General features: G+C 60.5%; 1 protein-coding gene across 2 annotated transcripts; it reads right to left on the bottom strand.

Annotated features, from left to right (window-relative positions):
• Positions 1-2,769: 2,769 nt before the first annotated feature.
• ZBTB47 (zinc finger and BTB domain containing 47) lies at positions 2,770-16,586 on the bottom strand. 2 transcript variants are annotated; one of them, XM_032316682.1, is made up of 6 exons: positions 16,348-16,586; positions 10,374-11,945; positions 8,614-8,761; positions 7,349-7,464; positions 6,549-6,693; positions 2,770-6,283 (listed from the first exon to the last, which is right to left on the bottom strand). In XM_032316682.1, the coding sequence occupies exons 2-6, from the start codon at positions 11,862-11,864 to the stop codon at positions 5,922-5,924; spliced, it is 2,262 nt and encodes a 753-aa protein (XP_032172573.1). In that variant the 5' UTR covers positions 11,865-11,945; positions 16,348-16,586; the 3' UTR covers positions 2,770-5,921. The 2 variants fall into 2 exon arrangements, with proteins under 2 accessions (XP_032172573.1, XP_032172509.1); XM_032316618.1 differs by lacking the exon at positions 16,348-16,586 and adding an exon at positions 15,567-15,763 and having other exon boundaries at positions 2,771-6,283.
• Positions 16,587-16,910: the final 324 nt, after the last annotated feature.

Genomic DNA, 16,910 nt, shown 5'->3' with positions numbered 1-16,910 from the left:
AAATCTTAAAAATAAAATAAAATCCTGAGGGGAAAACAATTTTTAAACGAGGGTTCTGTGCCCACACGAAGTCATCCCCGTGTGAGGGTAGAATAAAAATAGTCAAGATCTTCAGAATTTCATTCCCTGAAGTGGTCCCGAAGAGAAGCTACATTTCAGGGTTAGAAAAAAAGTAGTCCACTAAGACATAAACCTTCTAGAGGTTAGTTTTCGGCAGTTAACTTGAAGGGATCCGGTCTCAGCAGTGTGACAAGGAATGTAGGTCTGGGGTTGTTCTTAAGCAGAAGTGTCCTTAAGGGAGATGGCATCACTTTGGTGCATGCCAGTGTCCTCTTGCCACCCTGCTCTCGAGTGGTGGTGATGATGAAGCCGTGTAAGGATGGTCCCTAGGTCTGCTGCCTCCTGTGCGACTAGGGAAGGACCAATCACATCAGGCCTGGCCACGGCTTTCCATGTGCCCATCAACCCCTCCTCAGGAAGCCCCTGGAGGACATACTTCACTAAATTGAGGGAGCAAGCGCAGATCGAGGAAGATAGAGGACTCAGGGGAACGGGAGGTACATCTAGGAACTGGCAAAGGGAGTCCTCAGGAGGGTGGGAGATCCCACCATGACAGCTGGGGAAAGTCAACCACTCCAGAGATGAGTGAGGGTTCTGGAGAGACACCGCCAAGAGGGAGATGATGGGACACCCATTGTGTGTGCCCTTATGAGAAGGAGAGTTACCCTTAGGGCAGAGTTTGGGGACACGGAAGCTGAAGGAACCACATTTTGAAGAGAGGAGGGGAACAGTTGTACAGGAAAGGGAAAGAAATCATATTCTATGATATGGCTTGATTGAGATCAGCAATTACATAGTCATAGTATTTACACTGCATGTTAATCTAACCCCAAATAATAATATAAATGTGCTTGGAGAAAGGAAAAGAGAAGCTGTGTGTGTGTGTGTGTGTGTGTTGGGAGTGTTAAAGAAAGAAATCAATAAATGATACCTAACACTGAATCCATCAGGAAGTAGGAGTGAACACATGATTTCATAGGCATGAAAGTCAACAACAAAAATACCAATTGGATTGGAACTAGTTACCTACTTAGAGTGGGAAAAGAGGGTTTACAGGCCACTGCAACTTCTATTTAAGAGAAAAAAGGCCTTCCAGAAATATTTGACTTTTTCAACTATATCTAAGAAAAATTTTAATTGTAAAAAATCGGTATTTTCCCAGGGATTCTACACAACACAGTGCTGTGTGGCATTGGGCCACACATGGCTCACAGCATGTACTGGTCTTACCTTTCGCCCAGGAGCCACTGGTGCTATGGAAGAGGGGCATCACCTAGGGAAGAATTCATTATGGAACCTGCCCCGTGACTTGGCCTTGCCAGGCTGGGAGCTTCCTATAGGAGGCAGTATACTCCAGACCTGTGTCCAGAGTGTAGGCATGCACCACAGTTTCTCTTAGAATGCCTGGAGCCAGAACCAGGATTCGGGGTCGGGGAGGGGCTCTCTGTGGCCACCCCATGACTTTGGACCACCTTTTCCTGATCGCGAGCACTACCTGCCTGAAGAAGACATGCTCGCCTTCCCCGCCTTCCCTGGGACTCAGGTGTAAATACAGGGCCCGTGCTCCAGGACATGAGGTATTAACAAGCTGTTTGGTCCCCGAGAGCAAAACCGGGGAAGAACGAGTGTTCCAGGGACACCAGCCATGGTGCCCACCACCACCCTGTGGCCTTTTCCTCCCAGCCCAGTGAGACTCGTGCCTGAGCAACAATGGAGCAGGAAGTTGGGAACGTTACTAGAATGATTGGGGTGGGATGGGGTGGACCTGAAGGAAGAGACTGTGCAGAGAAGCGTCGTGCAAGCAGATGGTGGCAAGACGGGTGGAGAGCAGAAACACAGAAGCAGAATCCCGAGACTGGCGGGAGAAGCCAGGCCCTCAGGCTCACCTGCAAGCCTTGTTTTCAGGGTGACTGAAACTGAGTGAGCCCGTTCCTTTTGGCCAAAGAAGTAGGGCTGTGTGGAAAGGCTCCCAGATTCTAGGACCTGCTATTTGGACCCCTATCCTCAGAGGGGTGGTGTACAAGAACGGGAAACCCGTCCTGGGACAGGACCAGCTCCCCCACACCCATCTCCAGCCTCACGGGATGGGGGGCACCTGCATCTTGTCTCTGGCTCAGGAATCTACCCAGCCCCTCCTGCTCAGACCCCACATGCATCTTGTGCCAAGGGTCACAAAGCCAGGGGTCTCATTCAGCACACAGTCCTGGGGGCCCAGAGTTCCACCCGGCACGGAGCCAGGATCCATGATCACCTGCATAAGGAATTAATTCTTAGAGTCCCCACAGAGGACTGTCTGCTCCCTCTTTGGAGGCCACTAGCTGCCTTCCATCTGAGCTTTTGTCTCTCTGGTGCTCACGTCAGCATCTCTGATAGCAAGCGGCTTCAAACTGCCCTTGCCGGCCAACTGCTGAGCTCAGGAGCAGGAGTGGCCTGGGCTGTCCTGGAGCTCCCTGTGGGCTCTGGCCTTCTGCAGGGGCTGTCTTCAGGGACCTCAGCGTCAGCAACCCCAGAATCTCTCTCCTCCTAGAATCCCCTTCTGCATCCAGCTCAGGATCAAACATCGGCTTGGGAGGTACATCTCTGTTCTTGCCTCAGCTCCTGACTCTCGGTGTTCCTAAAGTCCAGGCCTATGGCAAGCCTGCAGGTGCTCTAGGTCTTTCCAGCCAGAGGAGAGGGTAGGCAATATGTAAAGAAGAGGCCGGGCCAAGGGACAGTTGTACTGACTTTATTCGCCTTCACTCTCGTCCTCACCCTCCTGCTATCCCCCATGCCCATGGGGCCCAGACACCAAGCATCCACACACCTGGCACAGCCATTCTGCCATCACGGAACCCCCGCAGAGGGGTGCTGTGGCCTTACATGGCAAGGTCAGAGACTGCACTCTAGCCCCTGTTTGAGGCCCCGCTTCATCTCTCTGTTCACCCCCAGCTGGCCCAAGACCAGGGAGCCCATGGGGAGCTGAGGAGGGAGCAGACCCAGGTTTCCGACCTGAGTTCTGGCCAAATGGGCTGAAAAGTCCATCTGGACTGAGGGGTTCCCCACCCCCAGCACATCTCCAGCGGGTGGTGATGGTCCCAACCCAGCTTCCCCGCCATCAGCCCCAGGAAGTGGGTATGCGGCCCTGGTCCCCTTAATCCCACATCTAGGTGCTCGTTTATTTATTTTAAAAATAAAAAGGAAATGTAAAAGCTGGTAAAATGAGAACCCCTGCCCACACTGGCACTGATGAGGTTCCATTATTGCTTCAGACCCTTGTGATCTGGCTGGAAAGGAGCTCCCACCCACACTGGCCCAAGTGGAAGAGAGCATTTAGCACCAGGAACCAGGGCTCCTGTCACCGCTGGGACAGGGGCCTCCCAGGAGAGGGTTTGGCTGTGCCCACCCACAGCTACAATGACCATTGTGACCAGAGCCCAGCCTGCCGCCCGGACCCCTGCCCTCAGAGGAGAGGTGTATTAGAACAGGGAACCCCAAGTCATGGGAGAGGGTTTCCACACCAGGTATCCTACCCTGCCCCATACCCAACTCGTCTCTGCTTATCAAAGTGTGGCCTCACAGAGACCTGGCCTGGCCAGAGCCCCCAGGCTCTCTCACTAAGGCTGCAGTGGGGCTAGCTGGTGATAAGGCCACCAGTCCCCATGGGAGACCCTGGTGTCAGTGACAGGGGTTGGGGAACCCATAGGGGTCCTGACATACAGCAAATCGGGGGAGATCAATTTTCTTGGGGAAAATGTCAGCCAGTTCTGAAGAGCTGCCAGGCACTGGGACCAGAGGTTAGAAATAGCAAGGAAAAGGAGGAAACGGAGAGTGGGGGGCGGGGGGGGGACCCTGAGGACGTCATGGAAGCCCAGAGATCAAGGGGTGCAGAAGAGGGAGCTATAGTACAGCAGGAGTCTAAAACCCCCAGCCTTGGGGTAAGGTAGCTACAGAACTGGGAGCCAGACAGGGAGGCACGCTTCCTCTCTCAGTGAGGGGCCCATCTTCTCTCTCCGAAGGACAGCAGGGTTGTTCTGAGGGTACGTCTGGAGGCTCTGACTTGGAATACTCCTGCTGCAGCCCCAAATGCAACTAGGCCAGGGCACTGCCCCCCTGTGCATCCAGAGAACAATCTGGGGGTGTGTAGCTTGGATTATAAATCTTCAAATCACTTGGGCTTCTTGGACCTGCCCACATCTGTACAGAATAAAGTGCTTCGTTTATTGATGATTAAAATGTCCCCAGCCCCCACCCAGCGCCATGGGCCTCACAAGGAGGTCAGAGGGGTTCCCACCCCCTCAGCCCTTGGGCTGATGGGGCCCAGTCCCCCACTCCCAGCCCCGCCCCCTGCCACTGTCCTCCTTGGGCTTAGGCCTCTTCCCACTCCAGCCATGCTTGGGAAGGTGGTGGTGTGAGGGTAGTCGTGGGGGTTTAAGGTGCAGAGTATAACAAACAAAACTGTATAAACACAAAAGGAAAGAGCTTAACTAGGAAACAAGTAGCTTATGGAACCTTCCTCCCCATTTGTGAGGCAGGAATGAAGACGTTAAATGACAACAAAAAAGGGTGTCCTATTAGTGCTGGCCTCATGGGGGCAAGTGTTGAGCACAGGCTGGGGCTCCCCCAGAACCCTGACCCCCCACCCTGGGGCCTGCATGTGTAGTTGCCTCTCATCACCAGGGCTACAGGCTCCCTGCCCATGGTGCAGAGGCCCTGCAAGGACAGGGAGGCCGCACACCGGCCTGGAGTGGGTTGTAGCCAGGCCCAGGAAGAAGACGAGGCCTCTGCCTTCAGAGCAGGGATCGAGACAGACACAAACATCTCCTCTGGCACCGGAGAGACAACCAGGGCAGCTCGTGAGGACCCGGGTGCACTATGAATAGCTGCCCTGCCCTCTGCCCCACTGATAGCACCTTGAAACCTTCAAACATGGCCTCCTTCTCAGGGCCTGCCTTTGGGGTTCACCCAGTCACAGGGACTCTTGGACTGTAGTCCCCGGCATCTGGAGCTGCGGGAGCCAGCCCGTCTGCCCACCTGGGGCCGAGCCCCCAGCACCCCATGGCCCAGCAGCTTCTGGGGATGTCTTCTCCTGGATTTAGGGACCTCGAGGCATCTGGTACAGCTCAGGGATCCCTGTGCCTGCCGGCAGGGTGGTGGGTGAGAGAGCAAATGCATGGGGTCCAGCCCCTGCCTGCCCCACTGCGCACGGTGCGAAGTTGGGTCTGCAGCCTTCACAGTTCGCCACTCCCCCCACAACACACTCGTGGGCATCCACACTCAAGCCCTGCCTCAGTGTCCACAGCTCTCAGACCGGATCCACGACTCCTTCCAGGGAGGCTGACACCCCAACTTTTCCCCACAGCCTCCAAGATGAGGGAGCAAGTTAGGGGGCACAAGGGAAGCTGAGATGAGCCACTGAAGCTGACCCGGGCTTGCCTGGCCAACGCCCTTCAGCTCAGGCCTCAGGCGAGTGACCCGTCACACCTGCTCCCAGGCCCGCCCTCCCTGCTGTACCGGCAGCCTCCAGCACCCCCCTCACCTGGAGGGCGTGCTGCAAATAGGTTGCTCTTTTCCTTTTCCTTCACTTCCAAAAAAAAAAAAAAAGAAAGAAAGAAAGAAAGAAAGAAAGAAAGAAAAGAAAAGGCAAAGGCTTCAAGGAGTCACTGAAAGGGGGGGCACTTGGGAGTGAGGCTCCCCTCCACCCCGCACAGGGGGCTACCAGCCTGCACACCCCCATGGTCAGTGGCCTCAAGCGGTACAGGTCCAGCCACGTCTGGAGGTGGGGGTGGCCGGTGTCGCTGTCTGACCCCAGGCAGGAGGGGCGGGCTGGGGTCCCTCCCAGAGGCGGCCCCGGGGCTCCAGACCCCGCGTGCGCGCTCCCGCAGTCAGTTGTTGGCGCTCATCCTCCCGCCGGGAGTGGCAGTGGTAGAGAAGAGTGGAGGGGGGGGCGGCAGGTGAGGCGGGGGAGGCAGGGTCTGGGACAGCCCCGGGAGCAGGGGCAGCGTGTGCGTGGGAGGCTGGGCCGGGGCCAGGCCGGGGCCGGAAGGGGGGCCGTCGCCGGCCAGGGGGTGACTGACGCGGAAGCATTTCTCCTTGTGCGCCTTGAGCATGTTGGAGAAGCGGAAGCGCTGGCCGCAGACGTCGCAGGGGTACGGCTTCTCGCCAGTGTGTGTGCGCCGGTGCCGCTTCATGTTCGGGCGGCTGGTGAAGCTCTTGCCACAGATCTCACAGATGTACGGCTTCTCCCCTGGGCGTTGGCACGGGCAGAGGGGCGTCACCGAGAAGTCGGCGCACCCCGGTACCCGCGGGGCCTCCCTGCCCAGGGAGAGGCGCGGAGGACGGCGCTGAGCCCCGGAGAAGGGTGAATGGAGGCCCGGAGTGGAGAAGGGGCACGGCTGGGGCCATCGTACGCAGGCAGGCATCTTGTGGCAGAGCCGAGCCGGGGTGGGGTGGGGGAGGAACCCTGCAGCCTTGCACGCCACCCCCACCCCGCCGTCGGGAGGCGCAGGTACCTGTGTGGGTCTTCATGTGCTCATCGAAGTACTGCTTCATGTTGAAGTCCTTGCCGCACCACTGGCACATGAACTGCTTGTGGCCGATGTGGATGCTCATGTGGGAGCGCAGCTGGTACTTGTACTGGAAGCGCTCATTGCAGTTCTGCGGGTGGGGGGAGGGTGAGGCCCAGGCGCAAGGTGGGGAGCAGAAGGTGGGGAGCAGCTGCGGGGACTTAGGGGCCCAGAGGGGACACACACGGGAAGGGGCTCCTGGGGCAGGGGGCGCAGGGGCAGAGAAGGGGCTAAGGGCCACCAGGGCCCAGGCCCGGAGAGAAGGCAGGAAGTGGGGAAAGGCCACAGAATGGAGGGAGTCATCCTGCATAAGGCCCTCCTGCGTAAGGCCAAGGCCCCCCATCCTTGCTCCTTGTTGGAACACCGTCCCCCTCCACCCCCCACCCCCCCCCCACCCCCCCCCCGCAGCCTGCAACTCTTTCACTGCTCTGCCTGAGATGTGCCTCTCTGGAACTCTCCAGACAGTCTGTCCCCTGCCTGGTGGCAGCCCAAGAGCAGGGCCCACCTTGACTGTGTGGGGGTTGGGTCAGGGAGGGCTGGCTGGGGGTGGGGGTGGGAGGGGGGCAAGGGGGCAGCGGTGGCGTCAGAATGCTGTGGGAGGTGGGGGCCACAAACACCAGGGGGACCACCCCTCTTTCTGAATCCTGGACTCCACTGCCCCCAACTCCCTGGTTGTGAAACAGCTGCTGCTCCTGACCCCTGAGGGTCCAGGGTGGCCCCTGGGGCAGGCGGAGAATGGCACTCACCTCGCACCGGAAGGGTTTCTCCCCAGAGTGCTGCAGTGAGTGCACTTTGAGAGACATGCTTCGTTTGAAGGACTTCCCACAGGTCTCGCAGGTGAAGGGCATGTCCTTGGTGTGGGCTGTGGGGCAGGCCATTATGTCTCAGAGCGACCTCCACGGCTCCTACTAGGGGATCCCTACCTGGCCACCTCCCATACTGGGCCTCCTGGGAGGCCCCTCTGCCTCACGGTCTGCCTCAGAGCCTTGGTCTAGCACCTGGGGCTGACTTCAGGGCAAGGACCCCAAGCAGTACTGGCTTCGGCTCAGACCCTGGCCCCGCCACTGGCTCTCCGCACTGCCTCTGTGCGCCTCACAGTGTCCTACGGAGAGAGGCCAGGAGTGGTACTGAACCTCAAAGGTGGGCTTTACAGGGGATGACACTGGGCAGTCCAGAGGGAATGGCTGTGTTCCCCCCAAAACCACGGACAGATAAAGACAAACAAACTCTTCAAGGAAGGTCTTCGAGGAAGTGACTGGGGCCAGAGAGTTCCCCTTACAGCTCAGAGCTGGGGAAGCTGAGCCCAGGAAGACCACTGGTCCTGGGCTATGCAACATGCTCCTGGCCAGGACTTCCACCCCAAGGTCCCAGCTCCCAGGAGGCTAGAGAAAGGGGTAAGACCTGGCCCAGGGCCACACCTCTCTTGAGCCCCAGACCTGAAGCTGGCAAAGAAAGGAGGGCCACTCGAACACCAGACTGCGTCAGGCCCTCCTAGAGGGGAGGGACAGCCATCCCAAGACAGAGGAGGAGCACAGCACACATTTGTGGGGGCCTCCTCATTTAGAGGAGCCTGAAGGCCTATAAGGGCCATAAGGTGAGAAAAAAATGAGAGGCACAGTTGTCATCAAACTGAGACAGGGCCTGTGTCAGCCCATTTGGCATTCTGTGTAATTTAGGAAAAGGTACTTCTTTCCCTGGTGGCCAAAACCCCATGCTAAGACACACAGTCTGGTTATCAGTATGCCAGCTGGATTCTGGGCGCTCCCTTCCATCTTGTCCTGGAACGCTTGCTCAGTGTCCAAACTGCCCAACCGTACATGGTAGCCCCAACCTCTGAGCCTATCCAGGTCACACCTGCCACTGCAACAAGTCTTCCCAGGCTTCCCAGTTGAGAGGGGCCTCCACACACCTTCACACTGCCCTGGGATGAGAAGTCCTTCCCAGCCAAACCAGCAGCTGGCCCAGCTCTGACCCCAGACCCCATTCCATTCCCTCCCGGGGCCAGACTTACCAACCATGTGCTTGCGCACATGGGCCATGGTGTAGAATTTCTTCTCGCAGATCTCACATGAGAACTTCTTCTCTGCATAGCCATGCACGATCTTGTTGTGCTCGTGGAGAGACCAGAGCTTTTTAAAAGCTTTGCCACACGTCACACACTGCAAAGGGAGAGGATGTTAGGCCCTGGGTCCTTCGTCAGGACTGTGTGCCCTGGGACAATTTGCCCCTCTCTGGACCTCAGTTTCTGCATGTGGACTGTGCTGGAGGGAGAGCCCTCAATGTCCAACAGCCTGCCAGATCTGACTTTCTGGGAGTTGGGGATGGTAACTCCCTAAAAAGATGCCCACCTACCCTGGGCTGCGGCCTGGGGCCCTTCCTTACCCTTGAACTGGACTCGGGTCAGGGACCCCCTATACAGGAAGCCCTGACTCCGTGCTCATTTCAACAAGGCACCTGTCTACCAAGGGGAAACACATAACTGGCCGAAGGGCCACGGTGTGTGAGGAAGCTGCACACAGTGCATGGAGAAGCCCTTCTCAGATCCCACGTCTGGCCTCTTCTCTGCTGGGACGTATGCCCTGACACCCTGGAGATCCCGAAGGAGAGAGGTGCCAAAGTGCTGGTTGGGGTGGGGAGCTGCAGGAGTCCTGGGTCCCATGAGGAAATGGGATGGTAGTGGGAACCCCAGGGGCCATGCTTCCCTCCTCCTCTTGTCTTCCCCATCCCCACAGGAGACACTTCCAGAGGGTTGGAGCAGGTCAGGACTGGGGCAGAACTGGACTCAGGTCAAGGTGCCCAGGTCAGAAGAGGCACATGCAGCTTTCCCCTCCAAAAGGAAGGTTCGGGTGTGTGCAGTGGAGAGACAAAGGGCAGCTCAGCGGGCAGGCAAGTGGGAACAGGTGCAGGGAGGCGGGGCAGGAGACCAGGTAACCCTCCAGGTAACACTTTCTCCACAGGGCACTGCAATTAGCAATTAGCTCAGGCAATTAGCACTCGCCTACCTGCTGCCCCCACAACCCCCTCGTGGCCAGAAGGGATAAAAAGCAGCCTGGCGGGCCCTGTGCTGCCTGCACCCTGGGAGGCAGAGCTGGCGCACACTCAGGCCAACGAGGCCTGGCAGCCAGCCCAGCCCCCCTGCTTGGCCCCTGCAGCCCCTGCTTTTCCCAAATTTCTCATCCAATCCCTCTTCCCAAGCCCAGGCCAGCTGGCATCTCCAAAGAGCTGACAGCAGGGGCTTCCTTCTCCAGGCCACCCCCTTGCTCTATTCAACCTCTGTGCAAATGGAAATGGCGCCCCCTCCGGGCAAACCCTGCCCCTCCTGTCTGGGCTTCTCTGCGGAGCCCAGCCTGAGAAACTATGCATGGTGGCCCTGATGGCCTTCCAGCAGCCTTAGTATTTACTAAAACACAGGCTCACCCCTCCTCAGAGCTGGCTATCCATCAGCCTCAAGTACTCAGACAACTCCCTCCTCTCATCCTCCCCTCTGCCTCTCTGGCCAAGAGTACTGTTTGTTCCTGTCCGATCTGCACATGTCTCCATGTGCCAAAGCCAAGGTCTAGCTGCTTCCTGCTGCTTCCTCCAGGAAGCCCTCCTTGGTGTTCTCCCCTGAGTGCTCACCACCCTGGGCCCAAGTTGGCCCCATGGGCCAGGGGTAAGTGTGTCTGGGCACGTCAGGCAGCAGAACGCTGGGGACGCGGCCTGGGGGGCCAGCCTTCAGCCCTCCAGCCCAGTCCTGCCCCACCCGCCCTAGGAGGAGCCCCCCAGGCCCACCTGGATGTTGCGCTCACAGTCTGTCTGCCGGTGCAGTAGCAGCTCGCTCTCCAGCAGGAAGCGCTTGCCACACTGGTCACAGATCTGCATGCGGCTGTGGGTCACGTTCATGTGCTTCTCCAGGTACCAACGGTTGTTGAAGACTCGAGGGCACTTCTGACACGGGTGGTGCTGCTTCTCTTCCAGCTTCACCTTGGCCCCCAGCCCATCAGTGGCCTGTGGCCCTCGGGCCGCTGCAGGGGCTCCCCCTGGAGCAGGCTTGGGCCTCTTCCCACCCCGAGGCCTGGCCTCCTCGGGCTCAGGGGGGCCTCGGCGTCGGGCGTTCTCTCGAGACCGTGTGGCCATGCGGCTGTGGGGAGGGGGCTCTGCCCTGCTGCCCCGCCGCCCCGCCGGCCCCTGCCTGCTTCCTGTGTCGCCCCCTTCTTCCTCCTCTTCCTCCTCCTCTGAGCTCTCTTGATCCTGCTCACTGTGCCCTTCCTCTTCCTCATCCTCTTCCTCCTCTGGCTCACTGTGCCCTTCCTCCTCCTCTTCTTCTTCCTCTCCCTGACTGCCACCCTCCTCTTCTTCCTCTTCCTCTTCCTCCCCTCCACTGCCACCACCCTCCTCCTCCTCCTCTTCTTCCTCCTCCTCCTCCTCCTCCTCTTCCTCCTCCTCGTCCTCTGAGTGTCTCTGCAGCCCGTCCTCCCGGCCCAGCACCATGGTGGCCGGGCCTGTGGTGGAGCCGGGCTTGCCCTCAGGCCCCGTAGACACGTGCAGAGTCTGGTTGTTGAGGTTCACCTCCACGATGATCTGGGACTGCTCCCGGTGGCTGTAGGTGCCAGAACCCCCAAGCTCTTCCTCCAGCCCCTCCCCGCCCTCCAGCTTGCAGAGGCTGCCTGGGGGCCCACCAGCCTCCTCGGCACCACCCTCCTTCTCCTCCTTGAAGAAGGGCTGAGCTGGCCCGATAGTGGCTGGCACCGGGCCCCCCGCAGTCCCAGCCCCGTCCTCAACACGCACGGAGTAGGGGTCGGGGCCCTCACGAGCATAGATCTTGGGCAGGCCCGGGGCGTCTGCCTCCTGCTTGATGTCGCAGTAGTAGGGGGGTGCAGCCGGGGTGCAGCCCCCAGTGGCCGGCGGGGCCAGGGCCACGGCGCTGGGGCCCGGGGGACCCAGGGAGCGGGCGTCCAGCAGCTCCTGGCAGGACGCGGCGATGTCGGCCATCTGCAGCAACGAGGCGGCGCTGAGCACCTCGTGCACGTTGGCGGCGTTGACCAGCAGCTTGGATGTGTAGATAAAGTTGAGGATCTGCTGCAGGCCGCCGGGGGCCAGCGCCTCCAGGGACAGCTCCACGCGCTGCAGCTGCTTGTTCTGGGTGAAGAGCGAGTGGAAGAACTGGCTGTAGGCCGCCAGCACGCCCTTGTGTGCCGGGAAGACGCTGCGCTGGGGGACCAGCACCAGGTCCACGTCGCAGAGGTCGGGCTGGAAGAGGCGCTGCTCGTTCAGGCGGCCCATCAAGCAGGCAAAGTGCAGGGCCACGTCCTCCACCAGCGAGAACTCGGCCGCCGGTGAGTCTGTCGTCTTCTCAACCAGCAACTGCGAGGGGCGGAGGGGGGGAGCAGAGGGCACAGGTCAGGTCAAGGCCAGCAACCCGGGCAGTGCCTACCGTGCAGGAGGCAGCCTGCCCAGTACTCCAGTTTCCGTGTTCTAGAAAAAGAGCCGAAGCTCTGGCCAGGACGCGGGGAGCCAGGGCTCAGGCCCAAGCCAGCTGCCCCTCAGAACTCAGATTCCAATCACGACAGGCAGCTCCTGAGTGAGTTGGTTAACTTTTCTGGGCGTCCAGCTCTTCCCTGTGAGACAGGAAGTCCTCCTGGGCAGGGAAGGGAAAGAGAAGGGAAGAGGAAGGAACAGGGACGAGGGTCACTGGCATCCCAGAGTGCGTGGGACTTAGGGGCTTTCCATGCTAACACTGCGCCAGTCCGGGCAAACTGGGGCAAGGGGGCCACCCCAGAAGCAAGCATTCCTTCAGCAGTTCCTGAGCCCTGTGGATTCTCTCCCTCACACGCACAAATAAAGCCACGCCTGCCCGAACCCAGGCCCCTCCAGAATGAAAGGCTCACTGGCTCACTGCTTGGCCTCTGGCTGCTACTGTGCCCCAGGAATAGTACCTAGGAACCCCTCACCTCACCAGCAGTGGGCCTCAAGGCCTGGACCTAAGGCTTTGCAGGGATAGAAATTCTTGGGAAGAAATCCAGGCCCAGACCTTGGTCTTCCTGCCCTGCTGGAGGAGGCTGGTGGGATCTAGGTAGCCCTTCCTTACTGGGCCAGGCGGCTGCCCAGGGCCTCATGCCTGGCTGTCGGCATCTCCCCCTCACACAGGGGTTCTGTGGAGGTAGAAGGACACTGCTGTGTTTTCTGTCCACCAGGCTTAGAGACTGGAGGCCCCCAAGGCCTGTCCTAGACCCTCTTCCCCCTAGGTCCCCAGAGCCCAGGTCAGGTGTGGTCCAGGCATAGAGGCTCGGAGATGGCCCCATCTTGGAAGCTGCGCTACCTGGGAACTTTGGAGCCCCAGAGAGGCCCTCAAAGTCTGATGGGTCAGATTATCAGGCTCCTAAGCCACAACCAGCCCCTGTGAATTGTCCAGAATAAGTGCTGGATTAATCATTCCTGGCTCCTCCACAGCAGCTTAGCCAAAAGATAGCCAGCACTGAGAAGCAGGCTGCCCACTCCCTTGCCCGGGTCCAGGGCAGAGTTTTTCAGTTACTGTCTATGGATCACTTGCCTGGCTGGACTAAGCCTGCACGTTCCAGTTTCTGGCCATCCTTAGGCCGTGTTGAGCTGGGTCAGAGCCTCCTATATTTGAGGGGTACCTTGCCTCACTGTCACAGAGCCATCAGTTTTTCTCCCCCAAGCACCTCCCTGCAAGTCCGTCCATCCACAGGCCACCCCAACCCTCCATGCTAGTCCTTCCACTGGTGGGGCAGCAGTGGTGGGCCCAGACTGGGCTGGGAGGGGGGAGGTGATATCTGGGTTCACCTTCTCAGTCGCCTGAATGAGAATCAGACTGGGGTCTCAGGATGAAGCTCAAAGAGCCTCAGGGGCAACCTGCTTCCAGATCTGTCCCTGGACCCCCACCCCACCACTGCATACCCAGCCACGCCCGGCAGCACCCACCCAATGCTCTCCAATCCCCGTCTGGCCACTCTTGACCACGGACGCTACCTCCCTTGAGTTCTCCTACGCCTCCTTCCCCTCGGCCAAGAAGCCACCCAACTGCCCCCTCTGTCTCAGGACTGCTGGCCTGTCCAGGCTGGGCCAATCTAACAGGGACATGGTGCTAAGTCCCTCCCACCTCTCTCCTCTGACTCATTCTGATTCATCTTCTGTGACCAAATTCTATTGCACAGATGGGGAAACCGAGGCTCAGATGGGAGGGTCGCACAGTGGGCAGTGGCAGAGCCCCTAGACCCCCAGCTCTGCTTAAGGCCAGCCCTTCCCTGCTGGGCAGGATTGGACACCCCTCCCTGTGGATGGATTTCTTGGCTTTCGATGCCTGAAAAAGCAGGAAGAGGCATCTGGGGAACCTCTGACTCAGAGGACCAGCTGTGCTTGCCGGGACCCCGCCATTACCCCCACCACCTGCAGGTCCTTGAGAGGGCAGCATGCAACCTGGGCTGTGACGGGGCCCCTAAGAGCCACCAGGGGCCAGATAGGGGCAGAAGTGGCTTGGATAAAGGCCCGCTCAAGCCAAGTCTGTTGAGGGGAGCACATCCTAGGCCACAGGGCCCCCAGTCCTCTCTGCTCTCCCATCAAAGAATGCCCCCCAGTGCCTACCTGGCGCTGGAAAAAAAAAAAAAAAAAAAAAAGGCAGTGCCTGACATTTCTGTGCGCAGATCTGGTGCAGGGCCCCCTGATCTCAGCAGGGAAGGAGGGGTTAGCTCAGAGAATACTGGGTGCTCCAAAGACTCTGTTCCCATGCCAGAAAAGCCCCAAGCCAGAGCCACTCTGCACCCTGGAAGGGCCCAAGAGTCTCCACCAGGCACCCTGCCTGTTCTTCCTTGACAGGGCACACCCATGCTGCTGGAAGTCCATAACCCTTCAACTACCTCAGCAGGGCTCACCGTCCCCCCAAAACCCTGCCTGGCACCTCCCATACAAGGCCCACCAGCTGCACTGCCCCCCCAACCCAGCCAGATGGGCCAGTTCCTTGAAACTGCACACATGCCTCCCTATCATGGGGGCCAGCTGCAGCCATACACCCCACCCTCAAGTCCAGCCCAGGAGGACCTGAGATGCTAGACCAGGGGAGTGGTTTGGACTCCCACTGCCAGGGGGTTTCAAGCCCTCAAACTCTATTTGCAAGCGACACTGGGGGTGGGGGTGGGGGTGGGGTGGGGAGAGGCCAGGTGCCAGGGACTCCTTCCTTGACGGCTTCCCAGGGCCAGAGCCTTCTGCTTCGAAGGGGTACCCTATCTCTGTGCCATGAAGCCCCACAGGCTCCCTAGCCTGCCCCAGTGCCTTCCTAGAGGCACTGAGATGAAACCTGGGCAGGCATCTGCACCACCTCCCAAACGCCCACGCCAATCCTTACTGCCCGGCAACCCGGTGTGGGGAGGGGGGCACCCACACTGAGCAAGGGGGCATAGGTTCATGATTCCCAGGCGCCTCCTTTTGGAGAAAAGGTGTCTGTGCCAGCCTCTTCTGCACTCATGGCCCCACTCCTTTCCCAGGACACAGGCCCAGAGAGGGCAGAGGACTGGCCCAAGGTCACACAGTAGTTTGGACAGGAGCTGAGGACGTCCCGCCCCAACACACCCCGCTTGGCCCAGTCGCCCCAAATCCCCAGGCAGGGCGGCTCCAGCGCCCACGTGGCCCAAGGCCCAGGCGGGAATCCGACCTCCCCCCTCCCCCCATCACCCAGTCCGAGGGCGGCGCCGTCCTAGGCTCAGAGAAGCGCCCCCCTCCGCGGGTGCAGAGTAAGACCTCAGCCTCTCGCGCCCGGGCCCCCACCCCAGGAATTTAACCCCCTCCCCGCCGAGGGCCGCGCCACAGAGCCGCATTCCTGGCCCGCGGGGACCCGAGAGAAGGGGCCGGGGAGACGCGGCGAGGGAGAAGATCCCTCCAACTCCTCCACCTGGAGCCGGCGGGCCGTGCGCTCGGGAGGGCAGAGCGGGCAGGTGGGCGGATAAGCGGGGGGACAGGCAGGGCCTTGCGTACCATGGTGCCGTGGCGCTGGGGGCTCACAGGGCCCCGCGGGATCGCGCTGCCCCCGGCGGCCGGGCCGGGGCCGCTCCATGAAGCGCCGCGCTGGGGGCCGCCCCCGCGCAGGGCCCCGCGACCATGGCCCCCGGGGGCGCGGCCGGGCGGGCGGAGGCGCAGGGCCGCGGCGAGTCCAGCCGCCGAGCAGCTGCGGCCCCAGAGCCTCGGGCGCGGCGGGCGGGGGGCGCGGGGCGCCGATTGGAGCCCGCGCGTCAGCTGGGGCCGCCGTCTGGACGCTTAAAGGGCCAGGCCGCCCTGCGTGCCGGCGGGGGGCGCGGACACGCGTGGTGTGCGCGGTTCCACCGCAGCCTGCTCTGCCTCGGGCCGCCGGGGCCTCCAGCCAGGTCTCACTGCTCCCATCCCAGCCGATGGGCCCCGGCCTCACTCTCCTGCGCCGAGCCCCCTTTCTGCCGGGAAGTTCGTCCCAGAGTCTAATCTTGGTGCCTTCCAGCTGCGCCACAGAGGCGGGGTCGGAGTAGGAGGCGGCCCTGAAATCGTGAAGGGGGGCGCGCCCACTCCCCAACCAGCTGCCGAAAGCCTTCCACCTGCTCCCGTGAGCGACCCCAAGCTGAGAGACCGAACCCCCGTACCCTAGCCTCGCTCACCACCCCCACCCTCTGGCCTGGGCCGCTTTGACCTGAGGGTGAGTCTGGGATCTCCAGCTAGCCCGGCCCCTGCCACCCCTAGCCCAGGACAGCCCAGGGCTCATTTTGCTCTGTGCTGGTTGACCCATACCTACCTGGTGGCCTCCTCTGGCTGCTCGCGCCCACACTAGGGCGGGAGGTACAAGAACTCAGACTACAGCAGCAGCAAGCCAGCCTTGAAGGTGGCGGGCCCAGGCAAGATGAGCGAAGTGAGGGCCTGAGGTCGGGGGAGGGGGAGGGCACTGCACCCCTCCCCCGTGTGACCCGACCACTGCTGAGTAGTCTCCCCGCTCAGCCTCTGCTGGGGAGATGCAGCCAGGCCGGCGGAATGCTGCCCTGGCATGGACACTAGTGGGGGCAGGGGGCAAGCCGTGCTGGCAGGAGGCTGCAAAGGAACGCTGCCAGCCTGAGCAGGCGGCAGGGTGGGGACCACAGGGCGCTGGCCTGGCAGGGCCTAGGTGGTAGCTGAGCCACCAGGGTGGAGAGGGAGCCTCTGTGGGCCTCTCCTGTGGCCCATGTTATCATTCCAATGCCCTCCTGTGCCCCCCACCCCACCCCAAGCTGGCTGCTGCCCCATCTCTGGTCACTCTGATAGTGCCCTCACCCTGACGGTCCCCGCACCCCTCTGGGCACACAGGCCCGTGTGCTTACACAGCAG

The sequence above is a fragment of the Mustela erminea genome, chromosome 1 (genome assembly GCF_009829155.1).
Source record: "Mustela erminea isolate mMusErm1 chromosome 1, mMusErm1.Pri, whole genome shotgun sequence".
Classification (NCBI taxonomy): Eukaryota; Metazoa; Chordata; class Mammalia; order Carnivora; family Mustelidae; genus Mustela; species Mustela erminea.
The sequence above is the reverse complement of the archived record's forward strand: the minus strand, read 5'-3'. Positions and strand labels throughout refer to the sequence as shown.

Excerpts from the sequence above, each read along its gene's own strand:
- ZBTB47 (XM_032316618.1), bottom strand. Across the intron at positions 8,762-10,373 it reads ACTGTGAGCGCAACATCCAG|TGTGTGACGTGTGGCAAAGC; the intron begins GTGGGCCTGGGG and ends CTCCCTTTGCAG. Across the intron at positions 7,465-8,613 it reads TGTGCGCAAGCACATGGTTG|CCCACACCAAGGACATGCCC; the intron begins GTAAGTCTGGCC and ends CCTGCCCCACAG.